This window comes from Prionailurus viverrinus, chromosome F1, assembly GCF_022837055.1.
Source record: "Prionailurus viverrinus isolate Anna chromosome F1, UM_Priviv_1.0, whole genome shotgun sequence".
Taxonomy (NCBI): domain Eukaryota; kingdom Metazoa; phylum Chordata; class Mammalia; order Carnivora; family Felidae; genus Prionailurus; species Prionailurus viverrinus.
The window spans coordinates 6,258,281-6,280,679 of record NC_062577.1 but is presented as its reverse complement, the minus strand read 5'-3'; the positions used below and the strand labels follow the sequence as shown (position 1 = coordinate 6,280,679).

Here is a 22,399-nt window from a genome sequence, read left to right as displayed (position 1 = left end):
GGGATTCTTTGAGGATGTACAGTCTTCACAGAACCCAAGGAGGAGTGGTGCCCTTGGTCAAGGTCCAAGTGATGGTAGCAGATGGTCACTGTGCTGGAACACAGCAATCTCAAAAGGGCAATGGTGGCTCTGGTAAGGATGTGGACATCACAAATAGGTGGAGGGAAGGGACGTGAGATACTGGTTCATGAGCGGCCCAGGAAAAATATAAGATATGGGGAAGGGAAGACATGAGTGGGACTAGCTCCAATAACAAAGCCAGTGAGAGCTCACGTCTTCAAAGGAGACTGGACAGATATGCTAGAATTTCAGCTGTCACTACCTGAGTGTTTTTTATGAATGCTTTTATTCTCTTCTTTATACTTGCCATATGAGCTATAGTGGGCTTATAATGGTGTTTTATAATTCAAAATGTTTTAACAACATTAATGTGTGCTCTATATAGTACCATATGTGACCGTCTGATATCCATCCCCAAGAAAAGTCTGTTGAATGACCTACTAAGCAGCTACTAGGGGGCCCTTGAGGAAATAACCAAGGAAAACCTGGCAGATCACTTAGTGAAGGTTAAGGTCTCAGCACTAAAGCCCCCAGAAGGATAATAAACAAGTGTGTGTCCATATCATTGGTTACAAAGAGACCCACAACCACCCAGACCACAGATATTTCCATGGATGAACCCCAGCAGAGGAAAAATCAAATGTCAGGTTTGCTGAAATAGCCAAGTAACCCTTGACAGTCTGAAAAATCTGACATCCTCTCTTTTTGTGGCTAGGATCAAAGTCGTAATGACGTCTGGCAGATCGCCTTCCAAAAAAACTGGATTAAATAAAAGGAGAAGTTATTTATAGAAAATGACAAAATCACAGTCCAAACCTGTGCCTTACATGAAATGGAGTTAATCAGAATTCTATGTAGTGTACATGATGTACCCTAGTAGGCTTCAATGTCCAGGTATTCGTGAATGCAGCAAAAAGGAACAATTCTGAATAATCTAGAGATACCAATCATTTAAATTATAATGTAATTGTAAAATTAAAAAGGTATTATTATTATTAGACATAAGGACTTCTTGGCTTACAGGGGAATTTTCAAAGCATAAAAATCCTATTATGTGTTTCACTGAGTTTCTTAGAGTCATTATTTTAAAAAAAGGTCTTCTTTTTATGTAAAAGCAGGAATCTTTATGTGTGGTTTGCAGCCAAAGGATAGTGAAGAGACTGGTGCATTCATGCCATGGTAGGATCACATTCTGGTCACAAATCTTCTGTGAGCACTGATATCACAGGTTCTATCCTGCTGTTGCAAGCATTTCTTGCCATTCTTAGATATAACAATTGGAAAAACTTTATGAATAACACAAGTAGCCTTGTTCTCAGCTCAAATAAAGACAGGAAAATCCCAATTCATTCTTCATTTGGGAAATGAAAAATCTGCTATCTTAGTGAAAGATAAAGGAGCCTGACTTTTCAGACAGCTCTTAGACAACAGTCTATGGCTCTCTCTGAATAACATATATAATTACTTACATTTCCCTGTCCTTTTTGAGTGGCTGATCCTGATGAACTGGTCTATTTTCAACAATGTCCTATGCTCTAGGCCTTATTATCTTTACCAATTCCTTTATAATTTCCTTTCCTTCTTTACAATTTTCTTTCCTCCCTTTCTTCCTTCTTTTCTTCCATCCAAATCTCCTACCTTTTTTTTTAAAGTGTACACTCGGGGCACCTGGGTGGCTCAGTTGGTTGAGCATTCAACTCATGATTTCTGCTGAGGTCAGGATCTCACGGTTCATGATGTAGAGCTCTGAGTTGGGCTCTTCACTGACATTGTAAAGCCTGCTTGAGATTCTCTTTCTCTCCCTCTTTGCCCCTGTCCCACTCATGCTGTCTCTCTCTCTCTCTCTCTCTCTCTCAAAATAGATAAATAAACTTAAAAAATGTGTATATTTCTTCCTCTCCCCCCAAAATCAAGTTGGCTTATAAAAGAAACATGTGTACACAAAAAAGTTAATAAAATAGACAGTGAAGACCTAAAAAGAAGAAAACAACAGAGAGGTCAACCAGCTGTTAGAAGAATCAGACAATGCCATGGGGCAATTGTGTTTTTCCATTAGGTCTTTATTTTTGTTTTTGTTTTTATTTTCTAGTGAATAGGATAGAAATATCAACCTCTGCTGATTTATGGAATGTTCCTAAGTGAGTTAAACAACTATTTAAAAGTACACTGAATTCTAGCATCATTATGCTTGCTCAAATTTTACAAGCAAAAGGACAGCAATTCTAATTATATTCCCAGCTGTTTTTAGTATTTTCCTTAACTGTTGGCAACTCTAATAAGTAATCTATAAAAAAAATCTGCCAATCAAGTAAAAATGGGAAAGATAATAAAACCCTGGGACTGGCATTTACAGGTGCGTGTGCTGGCCAGTACAAAGCAAAAGAGGAAAATGGCATAACCAGATGGCATCTGCCGAATCTCTAACAAATGTGCAGTGTTGATATCATGTCTTATATCCATCAGGTATGAATCCTAGCTCCCCATCTCAGCTCTTCTCCAAGCCTTAGAGACCTCATCTATAAAATAAACTTGATACTCCTTCTCTGGATCTGAAAATGTTAATGTTTTGATATCAAATGTATCTGGTTTGAGTATTGGTTCTATCTTTTAGTAGCTTCATGATCTGAGACTTAGATTTCTGATATACCATGTACTTCATGAAGTTTCTTTCTCTTTTTTCTTTAAGACTGAGTAACACATATCAAGTTCTCAACATGGTGTTTGCACATTGTTGGTGTTCAGTACACCTGAGTTCTCTTGTCTCTTCCCTATTTCCAAGAACTAAATAGGAAGGAAACATCCAGCATGGTACCAGAAGGCACCCAATTAATTAATGTTAATGTAGTATAATTATTTTCCATTGTTATTGCAATATAGTGATGGAGGGGGATATGAAGGCAGCCAGAAGCCCAAACCAGAAAAGGCTTCTATCAACAGGAAAAAAAAAGCCCTCTTGGTGGCAGAAACCATAGCAGATATGCTAGGAATAATGACTTCTATTTTGGTAATGAAAACTTCTATTCATCGACTTTATGAAGACCTTTCAGTATATTTTGGATTTTAAGTTTTAATTACGTAGAGCAACTGCAGAGATACATTCGTCAAATGACACTAGCAGGCACTTGTTCCATTATAAAGTGCATTTTTAAATGCAAATGCAGAACATGCATATGTACATACATGGAAAAAGTGATATTGTTAAGTAATAAGTTAAATGAGACAGTTGGCCTCAACAGGCTGGATGTGATTGGGCTTTACTTGTTGGTACTGATTACTTTGAATGGGAGACATCATGGAGCAAACATCTGCAGACTTTTTCACTTTCTGCATTTGTAGAGTATTCCCAAGGGGCAATGGGCACCAAGAGAGACTTTCCTGATGATATGAAATGTACAGGATACCATACTTTTTTAAAGGTGGGGTGGTAATAGAATATATGCAAAAAGGAATTACTGTTTTCTTCCGAGGAGAAGCTAGTAACACACTGAAAAGAATACATGAAGAAAACCATGGCTCCTGCTCATCTCATGTGAAAATAATTAGAACGACAAATAGTTTCCCTCGTGTAGTTAACTATGAAGGTTTGGCTGTGGTAGCAGACACATGGGTTGGGAGCAAGTGCCCAAAGATATGAAGCATTTATTCACGTCTCTTTAGGCGTTATTTATTTTTCTTTTTTTTTTTTTTTAATTTTTTTTCAACGTTTATTTATTTTTGGGACAGAGAGAGACAGAGCATGAACAGGGGAGGGGCAGAGAGAGAGGGAGACACAGAATCGGAAACAGGCTCCAGGCTCTGAGCCATCAGCCCAGAGCCCCACGCGGGGCTCGAACTCACGGACCGCGAGATCGTGACCTGGCTGAAGTCGGACGCTTAACCGACTGCGCCACCCAGGCGCCCCTAGGCGTTATTTAAAACAGAAAGTGCATATTTGAAATATGTATACTTGGGTTATGTCTACTACCTTGAACTAAGTCAAACTAATCAATCTTGTTAGAGGTGTATGAGATGGCTCTGATTTATGATTTCTTGCATGTTATCACCAGAAGGTTAAATGATGCCTTAAAAACTCAGAATGTTTTCCTAAAATGGTTTACTAGTATTGGAACAATCAATAATAAGGGAGTCACTTTATTTCTTTCATATTGACATGATAGCTTACAGAATGGACAATAAAATATGTATTTTATAAGGTTTTTTTTTTTACAAGAGGGTCTTGATATAATTTGAAAGAGTGTTTTAAATGTCTCTATTCTCTGCCACCCAAGTAAGATTGTTGTTTGAAGCAATATGAAGAGCACACAGAAAATATTTCTTTTTAATTTGGGGTGCCTGGGTGGCTTAGTCGGTTAAGCATCTGACTTGGCTCAGGTCATTATCTCACAGTTCATGAGTTCAAGCCCCACATCAGGCTCTGTGCAGGCAGTTTGGAGCCTGGATCCTGCTTCAGATTCTGTGTCTCCTTCTCTCTCTCTCTCCCCCTTCACTCACATCTGTCTCTCTTACAAAAATAAATAAACATTTAAAAATTAAAAAAAAGAAAAGATTTCTCTTTATTTTGAATGTAAGATATATGCATTGGAATATGTAGAAAATAGCTTTAACAAAGGGTATACCCAGGATGCATTAGCTAAATATAACACCAAATCTAAGAAAATCAATTACTGTATTCCAAAAGACACTATGTAAGGGACCATCTGATCAGCTGGATTCATGCACCTCTCATGGTTGTTAACCATGTAAGGAAAAGCAGAATCTAAGCCTGAAATAATTGTGCCAAAAGGAGAAGACACACAGGGTAGAGATTTGGAGATCAAAGTTCTGTTTCTTTGAACAGGTTTTTGTGTGATTTCGGACATTCACGTTTTTCTCAGTTGACTTTCCAATTGTAAAATGAATATGTCTTATGTCTGCATGGCTACTTCATACTATTGTTGTAGTATTCAAGTAAAACAATCTGTTTTAAATTATTTAGAATAGCATGAAATGCTTTGCAAGTACAAAATATTATCAAGGATAACAGAGACATTCTATACGTTCTCAATTCTGATATACCCTCATGTTCCTCGAGCTGATTTCTCTGGAAGGCCAACCAAATCCACAGGATATGAAGGCTACTTGTAACACAGTTTTATTATATTCATTAACAAAATTTGGATCATTTTGTCTAGAGGACTTGTAGAGAATTGGGAGGTAGATGACGGACTCTAATGGTGAGCATAATGGGTTGATTTAATTAATTCAGTGAACAAGATATTTGATCCAGTTGAATGATGTGTAAGTGAAATATCTGGTTGACTTACCTGAATCTCAATTTTCCAGATATTTTTACAATAGATAATTTTACAACTATTCAACATTCAGTTTTTATCCTGGATAAATCTCTATTTGTTCCTAATCTCATTCTTCTATCTGCATTTTAAACCACTTCTTTCAAATTGGGTTTGGTTTAGATAAAGAAAAATTCATTTGACATTTCTTTCTCTTCACTTTTCCTCATCTATTTAGGGGAACACAAACTGAATCATTGGTCATCAAAAACTTAATGTCACTTCAGTGGATTCCCATTAGTAAAAATCAAGCGATTATTGATAACTGACTGATCTTGACACTTCAGTCGATGACTGGAGAGGATGTATGTCTTCTGCCATTAAGATTTTTTTTAGATTTGACTAAAGCAATAAGACTAACATGTAAAATAAAAAATAAAAGATAAAATTAATAAACTGAGTAGCAGCAAGTGTAAATAATTCAATTGGGAGCTGCATTATAGAGAGAGTCTTCATAGAATGAATAGGTTGTGTTTGAAGGCTAGTATAAAAATTGCATGCATTTTAAAGAATCCAAGTTAGCTAAATATGCCTGCAAATGTTCAGAGTTTTAAAGGAATCTGGCCTATTTAAAAATAAAATCAAGATTTGGGCACACTAGAATGTTGACTCATTTAAGCTTCACAAAACACCATATTAAAAGCATTTTGCTGAAGAAGAATAAAAAGAGAGAGAGATTAACTACCTTGCCCATGCCTACAGCCAGTAAGTACTTGAATCAAGACTTGAGCTCAAGTATGTCTTCAGAGCCTATGACTCATTTTCAATGTCAGGTAGCATCTCAAGGAATACTGAGATCTGAAGAAGCATGGGTGGATGGAGAGAAAGAGAAAAGTGGGGCAAGCAGGGTACCATTAAGGGAACACAGAGAATGTACTTAATATTCTTTAATATCTAGTAGTCATAGTGAGGCTCATTTCAGATTTTGGCTACTCATTGGACTGAGGATCTTAAAGTACTCCTCACCTTGGTCAGCATCACTTCAAGAGCTTGGCAAGGGTGATTCTTCCAGTGAGAGGCAGCAAAGATTACAAATGAGCAGAGTGATGTCAAGAAGTTATTAATATCTGCCAATCATTTTGTGAAGGATGTAAAGTTCATTGAAGCTTAGTCTTTTGATAAATTTTCTCAAAATATCGTCCATAATTAATGACATGATTGATACTAGACGCAAAGCATATTTACTAACAAATGATGAATGGGTTCTGGAGGATAAATTTTGCAAACAGAAGCCAAAATATAATAATACATATCACAGAAAGGCAGATCTGAAAAGCAGAAGAAATACAGATGTGGAAGACTTTTGCAGTATTGGGCCAAATTTGTTCACATACCTCTGTATCCATGCTGTTGGATAGTCCTTCCCTACACTGGTTCTGGACTTGGCCATGGTACTTGCCTTGGCAGATGAAACTATAGAAAATGTGACTTAAGTACAAGCCACTATAGTAAGACACCAGTGCCAGCCAGCCAAAGGATGAGAGAATGAGATTCGCCTAGCTGACAACCTACCCAGTATCGAATACACCAAAAAATCCTAGATCATCCACCCAACCACCTGGCTACAATCCAGAAGAAGAAAGCCCACCAGAAATCAGCCCAACAAACCCCCAGAAAATGTGACCAGCCAATCCACAGAATTATAAACTAAATAAAATGGTTGTTTATTTTAAGCCATTGAGTTTACACAGCAAAAGCTATTTGATATGATAGAATACTGTTTCAAGCAATGAGAAAAACAAGCAAAAGGTATTACATACTTGTTTCCCAAATAGAGACCTAGTAATCCAGAAGGATCATACTGCAAGGACTGTGTGTGTGTCCAGGCATAAAGGGTTTGGACATCCTTAAAGAACCCCATACCTCAGGATGATAGGAGAGAAGCAGAATATTGTTGTACCACCAAAAGTAAAATAGAAAAGTACCATAGGGTCTTGGGAAGCACAGCGTACTTTCCCAGTGTGAAGCAGCATCACTTGGTGTGCCCCCAATCTAAGCTTGGTAGAAGCAAAGATTATAGACAGCCAGGAAGAGGTCCTGTCAATGTGAACATGAAATCACACAGAAGCAATGGAGTGGACCACCAACTGAAGACATTGGTGGTGGACATTATGCCTCCCAGTAGGTGCCGATATAGACAGAGATCCACCAAGGGCTAAATTCCTCCTCTTACTCTCCTGCCCCCATCCAACAGTTGATGTGCATCAATTTCCTCTCTATGAAACCAAAGTACCATTTTATTTTATCAGCTAGACTCTAACTCTGAGACTAATGCAATTTATTCTGGGCTTTGTGTTTTCATACATATTCTATGTTCTCAGCAATAGAGTTGAAAGGTATTAATAAAAGTATTAACTCTTCACACCACAAAAACATAAGCTAACTTTATAACTATTAACTCATCAACAACAACAACAAATCGCACAAACAGAAACCTGCATCCAGTATTAAAAATTAGGGAAGGGTGCCAAAACACATGACTCCAAAGTCTAATATACTATTAGACTAATCTATTGGATTAGATTGCAACAGCCTCCTAAGACGGTGCAACTCTCTCCCCTTGTCCCCAGATGGGCATCAGAACCTGCTCCTTTCCCCAGGAACTGGTGTCTTCTTCCAACTTGCCATAAAATCCTTTCAAAAATGATTGACATCTAGAACTTCCAACAATCCTAGAGGTCTCCAAACAACCACTTCACAACGAGATAGAAGCCTGACAGAAGTTCCTGTCTTCTTTTGAAATTTTCAGAAAATTTGTACGGTTAAAATTAGACCTTTTATTATAACAATTATTTAGTCTCTCTTTATGAGCAATTCCAAAATACTACGATTAATTTCATATCTGCATCCATCACAGTGAGTTTCATGATGTCAGTTATGTTCTTGACCATATTTAATCAGAATCATGCTGCCAGATTGATTCATTTCTGTGTGCACATCTGTTATATCTTCAGAGCAGTCATCAATGCTTCTCACTCTGCTTAAAATCTAGCCTTTTACTCTGCAGAGGTTAAACTAGTTCATTCAAACCAATCAACCAATCAAAAACTGTTTTTTTGGCCAGTCATAAATATGACTAAAGAACATATATGTTCCTTCCTGGATATGATTGAATTTATCTTTCCATATACCTTCTAATGAAGCTTTACAATTTCCTTAAACTGTTGAGCAGCCAAATAAAATCAGTTTTCAGACACATTATAGCTAAAATTGTATCTCATGTGTAAATTATAAACAATGATTGTTTCCTACTGGCTTATCATATCTGTACCTGTTTCCTGCTTCTTAGACTATTACCAAAGTGCCCTTTTGGTCTTAGCTTACAAGAAATATTCTTGAATCCACTTCACCCTTTGAGCAATAATATTTCTTGTAAATCAGTAGTTTCTTGGTTTTCAGTGACTGTGCCAAATGGGGCTTTGGTCTGGTGCTACAGTTTGTAAAGTCAGACTGACATGAGGCTAAAATGTAAACTCGATAAGACTGTGGCTCCCTATGCCAGTAACTATCTCCTTTTTTCCCTTAGTAACAATATGATGCTGCCCATAGGTGCTTCAACTTTAATTGTTTTAATCCTTTTTAACCTACTAGGATAGGCATGCTAAAAGCTCACGTACCAGATGAGCAGGGGGTGTGCACAGGCATTTATGTATGAAATTACACCTACAGTTTCTGATAACATGGCTTTATAAAGTTAGCTCAAAAGAAGGAAAAATACAAACTTTGCCTTTCAATGTACTGTTATTTCTAAACCATTCTAAGGTGGTGACCAACCGAGGCAGCAGCAAAAGCCATGCTAAACTCTTTTCTAATTGATGTGACAGTTTATTGTGTGGTTGGTGTATTGCCCTCTTTCCCTACTAAGTCATTCTCAGTCACCGTAATACCAATTTTTGTAAGATTTTTGTTTGTTTGATTTCTCAGCATCCTCTCTAAACAAAACACATCTTATTTTTCACTTTAGGGATGTAAACTGTTTCCTGCATGTGAAAGCTCTTACATGACATTTTTAAAAAGCCATTAAATGCCTTCCATATGAAGAATTTGTTCTAGGCAATGCACAATGTGAGCTGGTGGAAACTGTTCCCAAACTGTGGAAATTAGCTCAGTGCTCCAGAACAGACACAATGTCCACCACAGTAAATGGCTCCATGACTTAAATAAGAGCACTAAAAAATCATGTAGGCATGATCAAAGACTCAAAATTACAAATAACATTGTCTTCAACCTCATGCAAAAATGAAGTTAAGGAAAGATTATAAATTAATGAAATTTACCCTTATGTGTTTTATGAAGGGTAATTTCATTACTTCATAGTCATATATAATATAATCACATATATTATATCTACAATCAATTACGAGCATGTATACAGATTACCCATTCTGCAATTGCCAATCATCTGAATCAAATTTTATGAAATGGAACATTAAGTATGTGAAAAATTGTTAAAATACACTAAATAAATTTTAGTTAAATATATGTTGATTGCCATAAAATTTGTATAAATGCTAAAAGCATAGTTTAGATGTAATTATAATTTTTCAGATTGGCTTGCTTGTCATATTAGCCCTGAGAAAAACATATTTCTTAAAACCACAAAGAAAATAATTCTATCAACGGGAAAATGATTTATTTACCTGGATCTTCTATAGTTAGGTTCTTTATTAACCATTGAACAATGTCTGACCCTAGAAAAAGAAAAACACAAATATTTGTGAACATTTGTTTATATATGTTAACTCTAAGAACTTGCAACTTTTGTCACTCACGTTAGTAAGAATGTTTATTTTTTTAGTTTATGTTTTTGAGCATTTAAATATATATATATATATATATATATTAAAGACACATATATATATGTTTATTAAAGTATAGTTGACACACAATGTTACATTAGTTTCAGGAGTACAACATAGCGACTCAAGAAGTCCACACATCATGGTGTGCTCACGGCAAACATAGCTATCATCTGTCAGCCTATAACACTATTATAATACCATTGACTCTATTCCCAATGCAATACTTTTCATCCCCATGACTTATTTACTGTGTAACTGGAAGTCTTTACCTCCTACCACCCTTCACCCATTTTGCCCATACCGCCTCCCCTCTCCCCTCTGGCAACCACTAGTTTGTTCTCTGTAGGTATTTCTCTGAGTCTGTTTCTGCTTTGTGTTAAAATTCCACATCTAACATGAAATCATATGGCATTTGTATTCCTCTGTTTGACTTATTTCACTTAGTGTAATACCCCCATAGAAGTCCATCCACACTCAAATGGCAAGACTGAGTGTTTCTAATTGTTACAATAACATTAAAGATCAACCACATATGGAGTACTGAAAACAGAATGTGAATACATAGTTTGTTTTCAACGAGCCCAGGTGAATACTAGTAAATTATTTAATATTAAATATTTAGGCACAAAGGTTTAATATACCTGTACTGGATAAAATGATTCATTCATCTGTTCATTGAATAAATGCTTATTGAATGCCCACTATGTTTATTTTTTCCTTTTTTTTCAAATTTTTATTCGAATTCTAGTTAGTTAACATATAGTGCAATACTGGTTTCAGGAGTAGAGTTCAGTGATTCATCACTTACATACAACACCCAGTGCTCATCACAAGTGCCCTCCTTATTACCCATCACCCATCTCGCCCATCCCCACACACCTCCCTCCATCGGCCCTCAGTTTGCTCTCTATTGTTAAGAATTTCATATAGTTTGTTTCCTTCTCTCATTGTTCCTTCTTCCCTCCATATGCTCATCTGTTTCTTTAATTCCACATATGTGTGAAATCATATGGTATTTGTCTTTCTCTGACTTATTTTGCTTAGCATAATACACTCCAGCTCCATCTATGTTGTTGCAAATAAATGCCCACTATGTGTGAAGCACAATTCTGAGCATGGCATAACCAATATTTTATAAGATGGTCCCTTATATCTACTCTCAAGCTAAACCAACTTTGTTGTTAGCTTTTAAACACTCCTGTGTATTTCAGGTCTCCATGTCTTTATAGTACTATTCCCTTTGACTGAAATGTCTTACCACTATTTTCAAGACACTCAAGACTCATTTACAATAGAACTTTCCTTAACCCTCACTTTTGTCCACTGAGTTTACAACAACCTCCATTGGAATTCACTGGTACCTGTGTAGAATTGTATTGTAGAATAGATCACACAATGTTACAGCTGTTTATTTGAATAATGCCCTCAAGGAAGTACCTTGAAGTGGGGTACCATATTCATGTTCCTATATTCAGAACATAGCAAGTGGTTAATAATGTAGGAAGAATAAAAAAAATTATTAAATATGTGTTTTTACTTCCTAAAGAAGGAATGTGGGATGGTCTGCAGAAAATGTAATGTATGAGCTAGATTTTGATATATGATAGACAAAACTCAGTCGCTGGAGGCCTATGTCAAAGTTAAAGAGGGAAAAATAGCCAGCAAAAACTATTTGGTGTATTCTTTCTATATACTCCATGCTGGGAATAACAGGAACTTGACACAATAAAAGTATTCACAGTGTATTCAGCAGATCTTGAACTCCAGGCTAAAAAATTTGGATTTTTTTCCCCATAAGTCAGGCAGAGAAAGGGAGACACGGTGTGTTTGTTGTGTTTTGTTTTGAGCAGAAGAATAACCTTATCAGAACAAGTGTAAGGAATTTGATTGACAATACATAGGAAGTGCCTTGGGCCAGTCAAAAAGAAAGCAGGGCAGCCAACATTTCTACTGGTTGAGATCCAGGATTGAAAGAAAAAGTACTGAACTAGTTCAGTGTACAAGTGGGTTAAAGCAAAATTAGAGGCTTGCTTCTGGACTTTGTGACTAATTTGGTATGGAGGTGGCCAGTGGAAGAACGGAGAGAACTCAAGGTTTCCAGTGCAGGAGCATTGTGGATGAAAAGGATGGTGAAAATATGAGCAGAAATGGGAGATTCAGGAAGAAGACTTGATCTACCTGAAATATTAATTTCTATTTAAATGTGGCTTTCAGCATCATTTATTTATACATAAAACAGCAAAAAATATATATGAAAATAGTTTTGTCTACATAGTAAGCTGCATCAGGACTACATGAATGAACTTTTTTTTTTTAATTTTTTTTTTTCAACGTTTATTTATTTTTGGGACAGAGAGAGACAGAGCATGAACGGGGGAGGGCCAGAGAGAGAGGGAGACACAGAATCAGAAACAGGCTCCAGGCTCTGAGCCATCAGCCCAGAGCCTGATGCGGGGCTCGAACTCACGGACCGCGAGATCGTGACCTGGCTGAAGTCGGACGCTTAACCGACTGCGCCACCCAGGCGCCCCAATGAATGAACTTTCATGTGAGCTGAGATTCTACTTCTACTGCTCTCGGGGACTGGCCTCAGTTGCGTCTCAGATGTGTAGATGTACACATGACTGACATTAACAATGGCTAAATAATTATTACTGCTTGATGCAAAATAGCTCAAAGCTATCTTCAAAGTAAATCTGGGGGAGCCTAGCCAGCTCAGTCAGTAGAGCATGCGACTCGATCTTGGGGCTATGAGTTCAAGCCTCATACTGGGTGCAGAGATTACTTCAAAAAACTTTAAAAATAAAATAAATACACTTGATTATCAAATTTGAGAACAATATCCTAAAAGTTATAACAACACTAATACTCAACATTGATTTCCATATGCATGCATTTTTAAAAAGACTTCACATGTTGAAACTAACATATATTCTTTTATATGTTTTGTTTACAACTGCCATTGATTTCAATACATGTGAGAACATGGATTCACCTAGATCCTAAAGCAGCTCTGAGGTAAGGGAGGAAGGGAAACCACTCACAAGAACACAGGTATTTCAGAGAGCTATGTTCAGGATTACAACCTAAGGTTGAGGCATGGTCACCCCTTTAAAAAAGAGGACTCAGTTTTTCAAATATGTATGTATTAATACTTGACAAATGTAGAATTCTAGGTATTCAAATCTTATGTGCTATCTCCAGGTAACTTGCTCATTTTCCACATTTGAGCATCTACTTGGGGAACATATGTGAGCAGCCACTGGACTTTTTCCATTTTTTTGAAGAGAGCCAAACATTGGTTCCAAGACTATAATTTTCTCTTAGTGTAAAAAATGATTTAAAAATGCTTTTAGAAGGAGTTTTTTTAAGTTTTCTTCTTTTTTTTCTGAGCAGAAAGAAATACAAAAAAGCCTAATTTGAAACTACATTTAATTCAGGAAACAGGAAACTTTCTTTCCTAGCCTAGATTTGAGTACTTCTATTATGGTCATATTCTCTGCTCAGCTCTGAAAGGGATGATTGCACCACTTGTCAATATCACTTAGCAGATGCTATAGTGGTTTTATTGTTGTGTGGTCACCTCAATATATTTATGGGTTTAAGTGGAACATTATGAATTACTTTATTTTTAAATGTATACCCAAACTCACCATATTCACCTATTCTGCATCTATGACAGCAAGATCTTAACTCCAAGAGAAAGGTAGGACACAGCGAGAAAAAAAAAAATCCAGCATCATGATGGAAAAAGAAAACTGAAAGAGAAATGTGGTATCATAGTCATATTGAGACCTACAATTCAAACTTAAAAGGGTGCATCACAGCCAGGAGGGGTGTAGGAAAGAATGGCACATTTCTAGCAATGTGTCTCAGCCTTATGTTTAATGAATAAATGAACAGATATGTATATATGTTATATATATGTGTGTATAATGTATATATAATGTATATTGTATATATAATGTATATGTTATATATAATGTATATATAACATATATATGTGTGTATAATGTATATATCCAGAGTATTTTAGCATGCATGCATCTTTATTTTCAATGCCTTACAGTAACATGAAGAATTGTTTTCTCATAGTTTTTCTTTTCTTTAAAAGATGGCAAAGAGCTATTGAATAGCCATAATGTGAAACTAGCTAAGAGATGCAACAATATCTTAAACCCCAAGAAATAAAAAAAATACCTCTATGACTATAACTACCAGAAACTTTAGCCCTGAGCAGTACCTATTATTGCTTTGAATTCTTAGAGGTTACTCTTGTAACCTTTCGAGTTACAAAATTATGTGTTCCCTGTACTTAGCAGAAACAGTACAGGTTTTATTATTGTGTAATCCCAGTAATCTACGACTCGAAATGAAAACACGTTAAGACTGTTCCTCATACACTGCTCATAGTTGCTCACATGCTGTACTGTTTCTTACTTCCATGCCTTTGATGGTGCTATTCCATTTCCATCTCTTTTTCCTTTGGCCAATTTCAACTCAGCCCATTAAAGTTCAGGTCACACATTAACGATTCCAGGAAACCTACTCTACCCACTCCTCCTGCAGGGGGGTGTATTCATCTTTGGATCCCAAACACCCAAACCAGTGCCTCACATGTAAAAGATGCTCAGTAAATGTTGAAGGAATGGATGAAATGACCGCAAGGTTCCCTCTCCAGATCATTCTCTAAGAAAGTTTACAAAAAGATGGCATCCATCATACGAAGAATATTAGATTGGCATATAGTGTTCAGCCACCATAATCACCTTTCACAGTGATACTTGTCCCATTTAAAGGCTACCTCTTTACCACTCCACCCACAATTAAAGCAAAGCAAAGTAAGACATTTAGACATCAGTATTATTTCCTCACCCAGGCTATGGAACTGAGTGGAAGGGGCTTCCCCAATTCTGGCTCTGCTGCAGACTGACAAGACCTGAGCCAAGTCCTGTCCTATACCTGCATTACTTCCATTATACCCATGTTCCCTCTACTGATTAGAGTATACTCTCTCAGCTATAAGTGTCAGCTACAGCTATCTGATACTGAACCTGATGGGAGGCTCACAAAGAGAAAAATATTGTGAAACTTTTGCACATATATATGAGGACTTTGTAAAGCAACCAAAATGTTACACTTTTGATTTGTATCCTTTACGAAAATACTCATTTTGTAATTTCTGCTAAAGCCATTAATGAAAATTTTAGCTCTTAATCAGCAGAAGAAGCTCAAATATTCCTTTTCAATATTTCTCTTTCAGGAAAGTAAATAGGCTCTTTGCTTGGGGTAGAGTTCCTGGATTGGTTTTCAAGCAGATGTTTAATCAAGATCATGACAGTTTATCTGCACTTCTTAAACTTTGTTATGTAAGTTCCATAAACCGTAAAAAGATTTCGTCAGACACAAAACAAGGACTTTGTGACTCTTCAAAGCCTAAGAAGCCGTAAAGTTAGAAAGTAAAAACAGCAAAGCAGCAAAGATAGCAATAATCAAACGATATGAGAATATCAAGATGACCCTAAGGACAGTTTCCCACCCTCTCCCAGAACTCAAAATGATTACTGACCAACCAGAGAAGCTTTTTTTTTTTTTCCAAATTGTCTGCTCAGCAACACCACTCGTCTCTTGTATAAGATGGTAAGAATACATGAAATGTTGTGGAATTAGGCAAGGGAAGGGGAAAATGGTTCCTTGCTGTAGTCTTTGTTGTGATACACAACACTGTGAAAAATCAAGAGAAGGATGAGTTGGCCATAATGTCTCCTCATGATAGGGAGAGAGGATCCCTTTGAAGAACCATTTTTAAAATTTTATTTTATTTTATTTTTCTCTTTTTACAGTTCTTCAGACTCACAAGAAATGAAATAATTAATAAAAGTAGAAGATGTGCAAATCAAATATGAGTTAATGTGCAAATAAAATAACTATGAGTTAGCTAATCATTGGAATTTACCAATTCTATATGCTAGCCACTAGGCATAAAGAAAAGATTGTAGACCATTCCTGTCCTCAACACTTAAATCTCTTTAAAACTAAACACAGGCTATGTCTCATTGTCTCTGTGAGGAACTATGAGATGAAGAAAATATGTATTTATTGATAAATAAAAATTTCCTCCAGTGAAGTCTACAGCTGCAGTAGGAAGTTAGAGCAAACTAACATTTACTGAGTTTTGGGTGCATAATATGGTAGGTATTTCACATAAGTTTCCATTAAAATCTCTACTTCGGCTTTTAACAGTAACTTCTCAGAAATATACCAAATGAAAATATCCAGAACCAAAATAAGAATGAACCGTCCCAAAGGTATATTTAAATTGCAATGATCTTTTCATTGGCATCTGGAATCTGAAGACTTGAATGGCATACAAGGTCTTCCATGGCATGCCTCCTCTCTACCTCTCAGCCTCAGATCCCACCCTTCCATCTTCTGGATATTACAACTTAACAGCATCAATTTGAACTTCTTTGACCATAAATAGCATGATACTTTACACTCTATGCTTTTACAGACACTGTATATTCTGGTTGGAATAACTTCCTCCATTTAAGACACAGCCCAAGTATCACTTTATCTTGGAAGTTGTCTTGGTTATTATCCCCTTCACCTCCTGTTGCACCTGTTCCTGCCCTGGGATCTCATAGCACCATGTCCATTCTTCCATTACAAGATACCATGTTGAACATATAGCATCTAAACATGTATCGCTAGAGTAGAATCCTCCAGTACTTGAGCACAGCACCTGGGAGAGCCTCAAAAACTACTAGCCAAGATTTGAAACTAATTTCCCAAAGACCAAACTCAGAATATAGTATTCCTTAACACCATGGAATCTTCCTGTATTTTGAGGTAGTTGTTGGAATTCTTTAGCTGTTATTGCTAACCAAACAAGCTTATATTTTCAACGCTATAAAATTAAGAGGTATTTTATTTCTTTGGATTAACAATATCTTGTAAATAATCAGAATTCTAATAACAATTGTTAAATAGAGTAAAAAGGTAGTAATTTTGAACAGTGCCTTTTAAACTGGAAACTCTTCATTTTGATAAATAATAATGGTACTATTGAGATAAATACATGTATCCTGTTGATGATATTTATATTTAAGCACTTCTACTTTGCCTCATTTGGTCAATAAAGTTAATATATTCAGAGTTGAAAAGTAATTATACGTGGTCCACAACTACATTTTGGTAATTTTATTTTATTTTATTTTTTTAATTTTTTTTTCTTTTTTTTTTAATTTTTTTTCAACGTTTTTTATTTATTTTTGGGACAGAGAGAGACAAAGCATGAACGGGGGAGGGGCAGAGAGAGAGAGGGAGACACAGAATCGAAACAGGCTCCAGGCTCCGAGCCATCAGCCCAGAGCCTGACGCGGGGCTCAAACTCACGGACCGCGAGATCATGACCTGGCTGAAGTCGGACGCTTAACCGACTGCGCCACCCAGGCGCCCCTAATTTTTTTTTTCAACGTTTATTTATTTTTGGGACAGAGAGAGACAGAGCATGAACGGGGGAGGGGCAGAGAGAGAGGGAGACACAGAATCGGAAGCAGGCTCCAGGCTCCGAGCCATCAGCCCAGAGCCCGACGCGGGGCTCGAACTCACGGACCGCGAGATCGTGACCTGGCTGAAGTCGGACGCTTAACCGACTGCGCCACCCAGGCGCCCCTGTAATTTTATTTTTTAATTAAACTTTTAAAAAATAGACTTTATTTTCTAGTTCACATAAACTTAAGCAGAAGGTACAGAGATTTCCTGTATACCTCCTGTCCTCATACATGCATAACCTTTCCCAGTACCAAACCCTACCAGAGTCCTACATTTGTTACAGTTGATGAAGGTGCATTAACACATCATTATCACCCAGAGTCCCTAGTTTATATTAGAGTTCACTTAGTGTTATACATTCTATGGGTTTAGACAAATTTATAACGACATGTATCCACCATGTTGTATCATGCAAAGTAGTTTCATTGCCTTGAAAATCCTCTATATTCCACTATTCATCTCACTCTCTCTAGCCCCCATCAACTAATGATCTCTTTACGGTGTCCATAGTTTTGCTGGTTCTAAAATGTTGCATCATTTGAATCATACAGTATGTAAGCTTTTCAGGTTGACTTCTACAGTTAGTAATATGCATTTGAATTTCTTTCATGTCTTTTCACGGTTTGATAACTAATTTCTTAGCACTTTGCATTGCTTGAGGGTGCCTGGAATATGCAATGGGGAAAGGATAGTCAACTCAATGAATGTTGCTTGGGGAACTAGATAGTCGCATTCAAAAGAATGAAATTAGACCCCTGTATTACACCATACACAAAAATCAACTCAAAATGGATTAGAGATTTGAATTTAAGACCTGAAACCATAAAAATAAAACATAAAGAAGATCCTTGACATTGGCCTTGGCAACAATTTTCTAGGTATGATATCAAAAGCTCAGGCAACAAAAACAAAAATAAAATAATAAGTGGAAACATATCAAACTAAAAAGCATCTGAATAGCAGGGTAAATAATGAACAAAATGAACACAGAACCTATGAATTGGGAGAAAATATTTACAAACTATCTTATAAGGGGTTAGTATCCAAGATATATAAGAAATTCCTACAACTCAATAGAGAAAAAATATGGGCAAAGGGCCAGATAGATGGATAAAGAATAGGTGTGATAGTATTCAGCCTTAAAAAAGAAGGAAACCCTGCTATTTGCAATGACACAGATGGAGAACATTATGTGAAATAAGCCAGATACAAAAAAAGACAAATACTGCATGACCTCACTTATATGTGGGATCTTGAGTTCATAAAAGCAGAGATGGAATTGTAGTGGCTAGGGACTAGAGGGTAGAGGGTGGAGGTGGAATGGAAACATGTTGGCCAAAAGGTACAAAGTGTCAGTTACACACTATGAATAAATTCTGTACAGCTAGTGTATAACCTGGTGACTATAATTAATGGTATTGTACTGTATACCTGAAATTGGCTACAAGAGTATAACTTTAAGTGTTCTCACAACAAATAATGGTAACTATGTGAAGGGATAGATATGTCAATTAGATTGATTGTAATAATCATTTTCACAATGTATACACATATCAAAAGATCAAGCTGTATACCTTAAATATATGCAATTTTTATTTGTCAATTATACCTCAGTAAAGCTCCCTAACCCTCTCTCTGCCACATGAAGATACAAAAAGTATGTAGTCTGTGGGCTGGATGAGGGCTCTTAGCCAACCGTGCTGGCATCCTGATCTTGGACTTCGAGTCTCCAGAACTGTGGAAAATAAATTTCTGTTGTTTACAAGCTATCCGGTCTATAGTGACTAAGCCTGAGTTGACTAAGGTGAAGGACAAGTTTCAAGGTTTGACAACTATGAATGAAGCTGATCTGTGTGCGAGTTTTGTGTTTACAATTCCTTTGAATATATACTGAGGAGTGCAATTGTAGGGTTCAGAGCATGTTTGTTTGGTTTTATAAGACATCACCAACCTGTCTTCCAAAGTGGCGGTACCGTTTTGCATTTCCACAAGCAGTGAATGAGATTTTCTGTTGCTCTTCATCTTCAACGGTATTTCGTATTGTCACTGTTCTGGATTTGGGCGGTTCTAACAGGTGTATGGTGGTAAAATGTTTAAATTTGCATTTTTTTGACGACATATGATGTAGAACATCTTTTCATGTGCTTATTTGCCATCTGTATATCTTCCTTTGGGGGGGAATCTGGTTTTAATAAATGTTGGATTTAATAAACCTTTTAATAAACCTTTAAACCTTGGCTCAGGTTTTAATTAAGTTGTTTTCTTATTGTTGAGTTTCAAGAATTATTTGTATATTTTGGATAACAGTCCTTTATCAGATGTGCCTTCTGCAAATATTTCCTTCTAGGCTATAGCTTATCTTTTCATTCTCTTGACATTGTCTTTCACAGAATATAAGTCTTTAATTTTAATAATGCCCAGGTTATCAACGATATCTTTAATGGATTGTGGCTTTGGTGTTGTTATCTAAAAAGTTCTTGCCATACCAAAAGTCAACTTTTGGACCAAAAGTTTTCTCCTATGTTATCTTCTGGAATTTTTATAATTTTGAATTTTGCTTTTAAGGTCTATGATCCATTTTGAGTTAATTTTTGTGAATAGTATAAGGTCTGTGTCTAGATTTATTATTATTATTTTTTTTTTTTTGCAGGTGGATATCCAGTTGCTCTAGCACTATTTTTTTGTTTAAAGGACTATCTTGGGGCACCTGGGTGGCTCAGTCAGTCCAGTGTCCAACTTCGGCTCAGGTCATGATCTCACAGTTTGTGAGTTTGAGCCCCACATAAGGCTCTGTGCTGACAGCTCAGAGCCTGGAGCCTGCTTCGGATTCTGTGTCTCCTTCTCTCTCTGCCCCTCCCCAACTTGTGCTCTGTCTCTCTATGTCTCTCAAAAAGTAAACAAATCTAAAGAAAAAATTTTTTAAGCACTACCTTTGTTCCATTGCCTTGCCTTTGCTTCTTTGTCAAAGATCAGTTGACTATATTTTAGTGGATCTATTTCTGGCATCCTTGTTCTGTTCCATTGATCTATTTGTCTATTCTTTCACCAATGCCACACTGCCTTGATCACTGTGCCTTTATAGTAAGGTGTCAGACCTTCAACTCTGTTCTCCTCTTTCAAAATACCGTGTTGGCCTTCTGGATCTTTCACCTCTCCATATAAGTTTAAAAATCAATTTACTGGGGCGCCTGGGTGGCTCAGTCGGTTGAGCGTCCGACTTCAGCTCAGGTCACGATCTCGCGGTCCGCGGGTTCGAGCCCCGCATTGGGCTCTGGGCTGATGGCTCCGAGCCTGGAGCCTGCTTCCGATTCTGTGTCTCCCTCTCTCTCTTCCCCTCCCCCGCTCATGCTGTGTCTCTCTGTGTCTCAAAAATAAATAAATGTTAAAAAAAATTTTTTTTTTTAATTTTTTTTTTCAACGTTTATTTATTTTTGGGACGGAAGGAGACAGAGCATGAACGGGGGAAGGGCAGAGAGAGAGGGAGACACAGAATCGGAAACAGGCTCCAGGCTCCGAGCCATCAGCCCAGAGCCTGACGCGGGGCTCGAACTCACGGACCGCGAGATCGTGACCTGGCTGAAGTCGGACGCTTAACCGACTGCGCCACCCAGGCGCCCCCCCAAAAAAAATTTTTTTTAAATAAAAAAAAATCAATTTACTGATAACAAGGATATAACTTGCTGGTATTTTGATTGGGATTCACTGAATCTACAGATCCAGTTGGGAAGAACTGACATCTCAACAATATTAAGTCTTCCTGTTCATGAATGTGGAATTTCTCTTTATTTATTTAGTTCTTTTTTTTATTTCTTCCATCAGAGTTTTTTAGCTTTCCCCATACAGATCTTCTACATATATTTTCTTAGATTTATACCTAACTTTCCTTAATTAAACTTTTAATTTCAAAAAGAAGTATAGATTCACATGCAGTTGTAAGAAGTAAGACAGAGGAATACCATGCACCCTTTATGCAATTTCCACCAAAAGTTAACATTTTGCAAAACTATAGTGCAATATCACAACCAGGATACTGGCATTAATACAATGAAGTTATATTCTCATCACTACATCACTGCATCACTGCATCCTCATCACTACAAGTGTTCCTCATGATGATCTTTTATAGTCACACTCAATTGTTCTTAACCCCTGGCAACCACTAATCTATTCTTCCATTCTACATTTTATCATTTTAAGAATATTTTAAGAATATTATGTAAATAGGGTCATACCATACACAAACTTTTAACATTGACTTTGTTTTTCACTTGCTCAGCATAAATCACCAGAGATTCACTCAAGTTGTTGCACATATCAATAGTTCATTCCTTCTTATTGCTGAGTATTACACTGCTATGAGCATATCAGACTATTTAATCATTCACCCGTTGAAGAACATATTTGTCACTTTGGGCTATTATGGATAAAGATGCCATGCTATAAACATTTCTGGGCAAATTTTTGTATGAATATGCATATATTTTTATTTCTCTAGGATAAATGTCTGCAACCACACTTGCTGGGTCTTTTGGTGTTTCTTTTTTTGTTAGTATGAAATTTATTGTCAAATTGGTTTCCATACAACACCCAGTGTCTCATTTTAAAAAAAGTGTTTTGGGGGCGCCTGGGTGGAGCAGTCGGTTAAGCGTC

General features: G+C 36.8%; 1 protein-coding gene across 4 annotated transcripts in view; it reads right to left on the bottom strand.

The window, feature by feature from the left end:
• The window catches only part of RGS7 (regulator of G protein signaling 7), a 528,155-nt gene that overhangs the window by 173,937 nt on the left and 331,819 nt on the right, over positions 1–22,399 (bottom strand). For all 4 annotated transcript variants that reach the window (XR_007148335.1, XM_047841359.1, XM_047841360.1 and 1 more), the window contains exon 4: positions 10,031–10,081. Coding sequence is in view for 3 of the 4 variants with exons in the window: in XM_047841359.1 (XP_047697315.1) it covers positions 10,031–10,081 (51 nt within the window). In the remaining variant the exon portion in view is untranslated. The remainder of the gene's footprint in view (positions 1–10,030; positions 10,082–22,399) is intronic.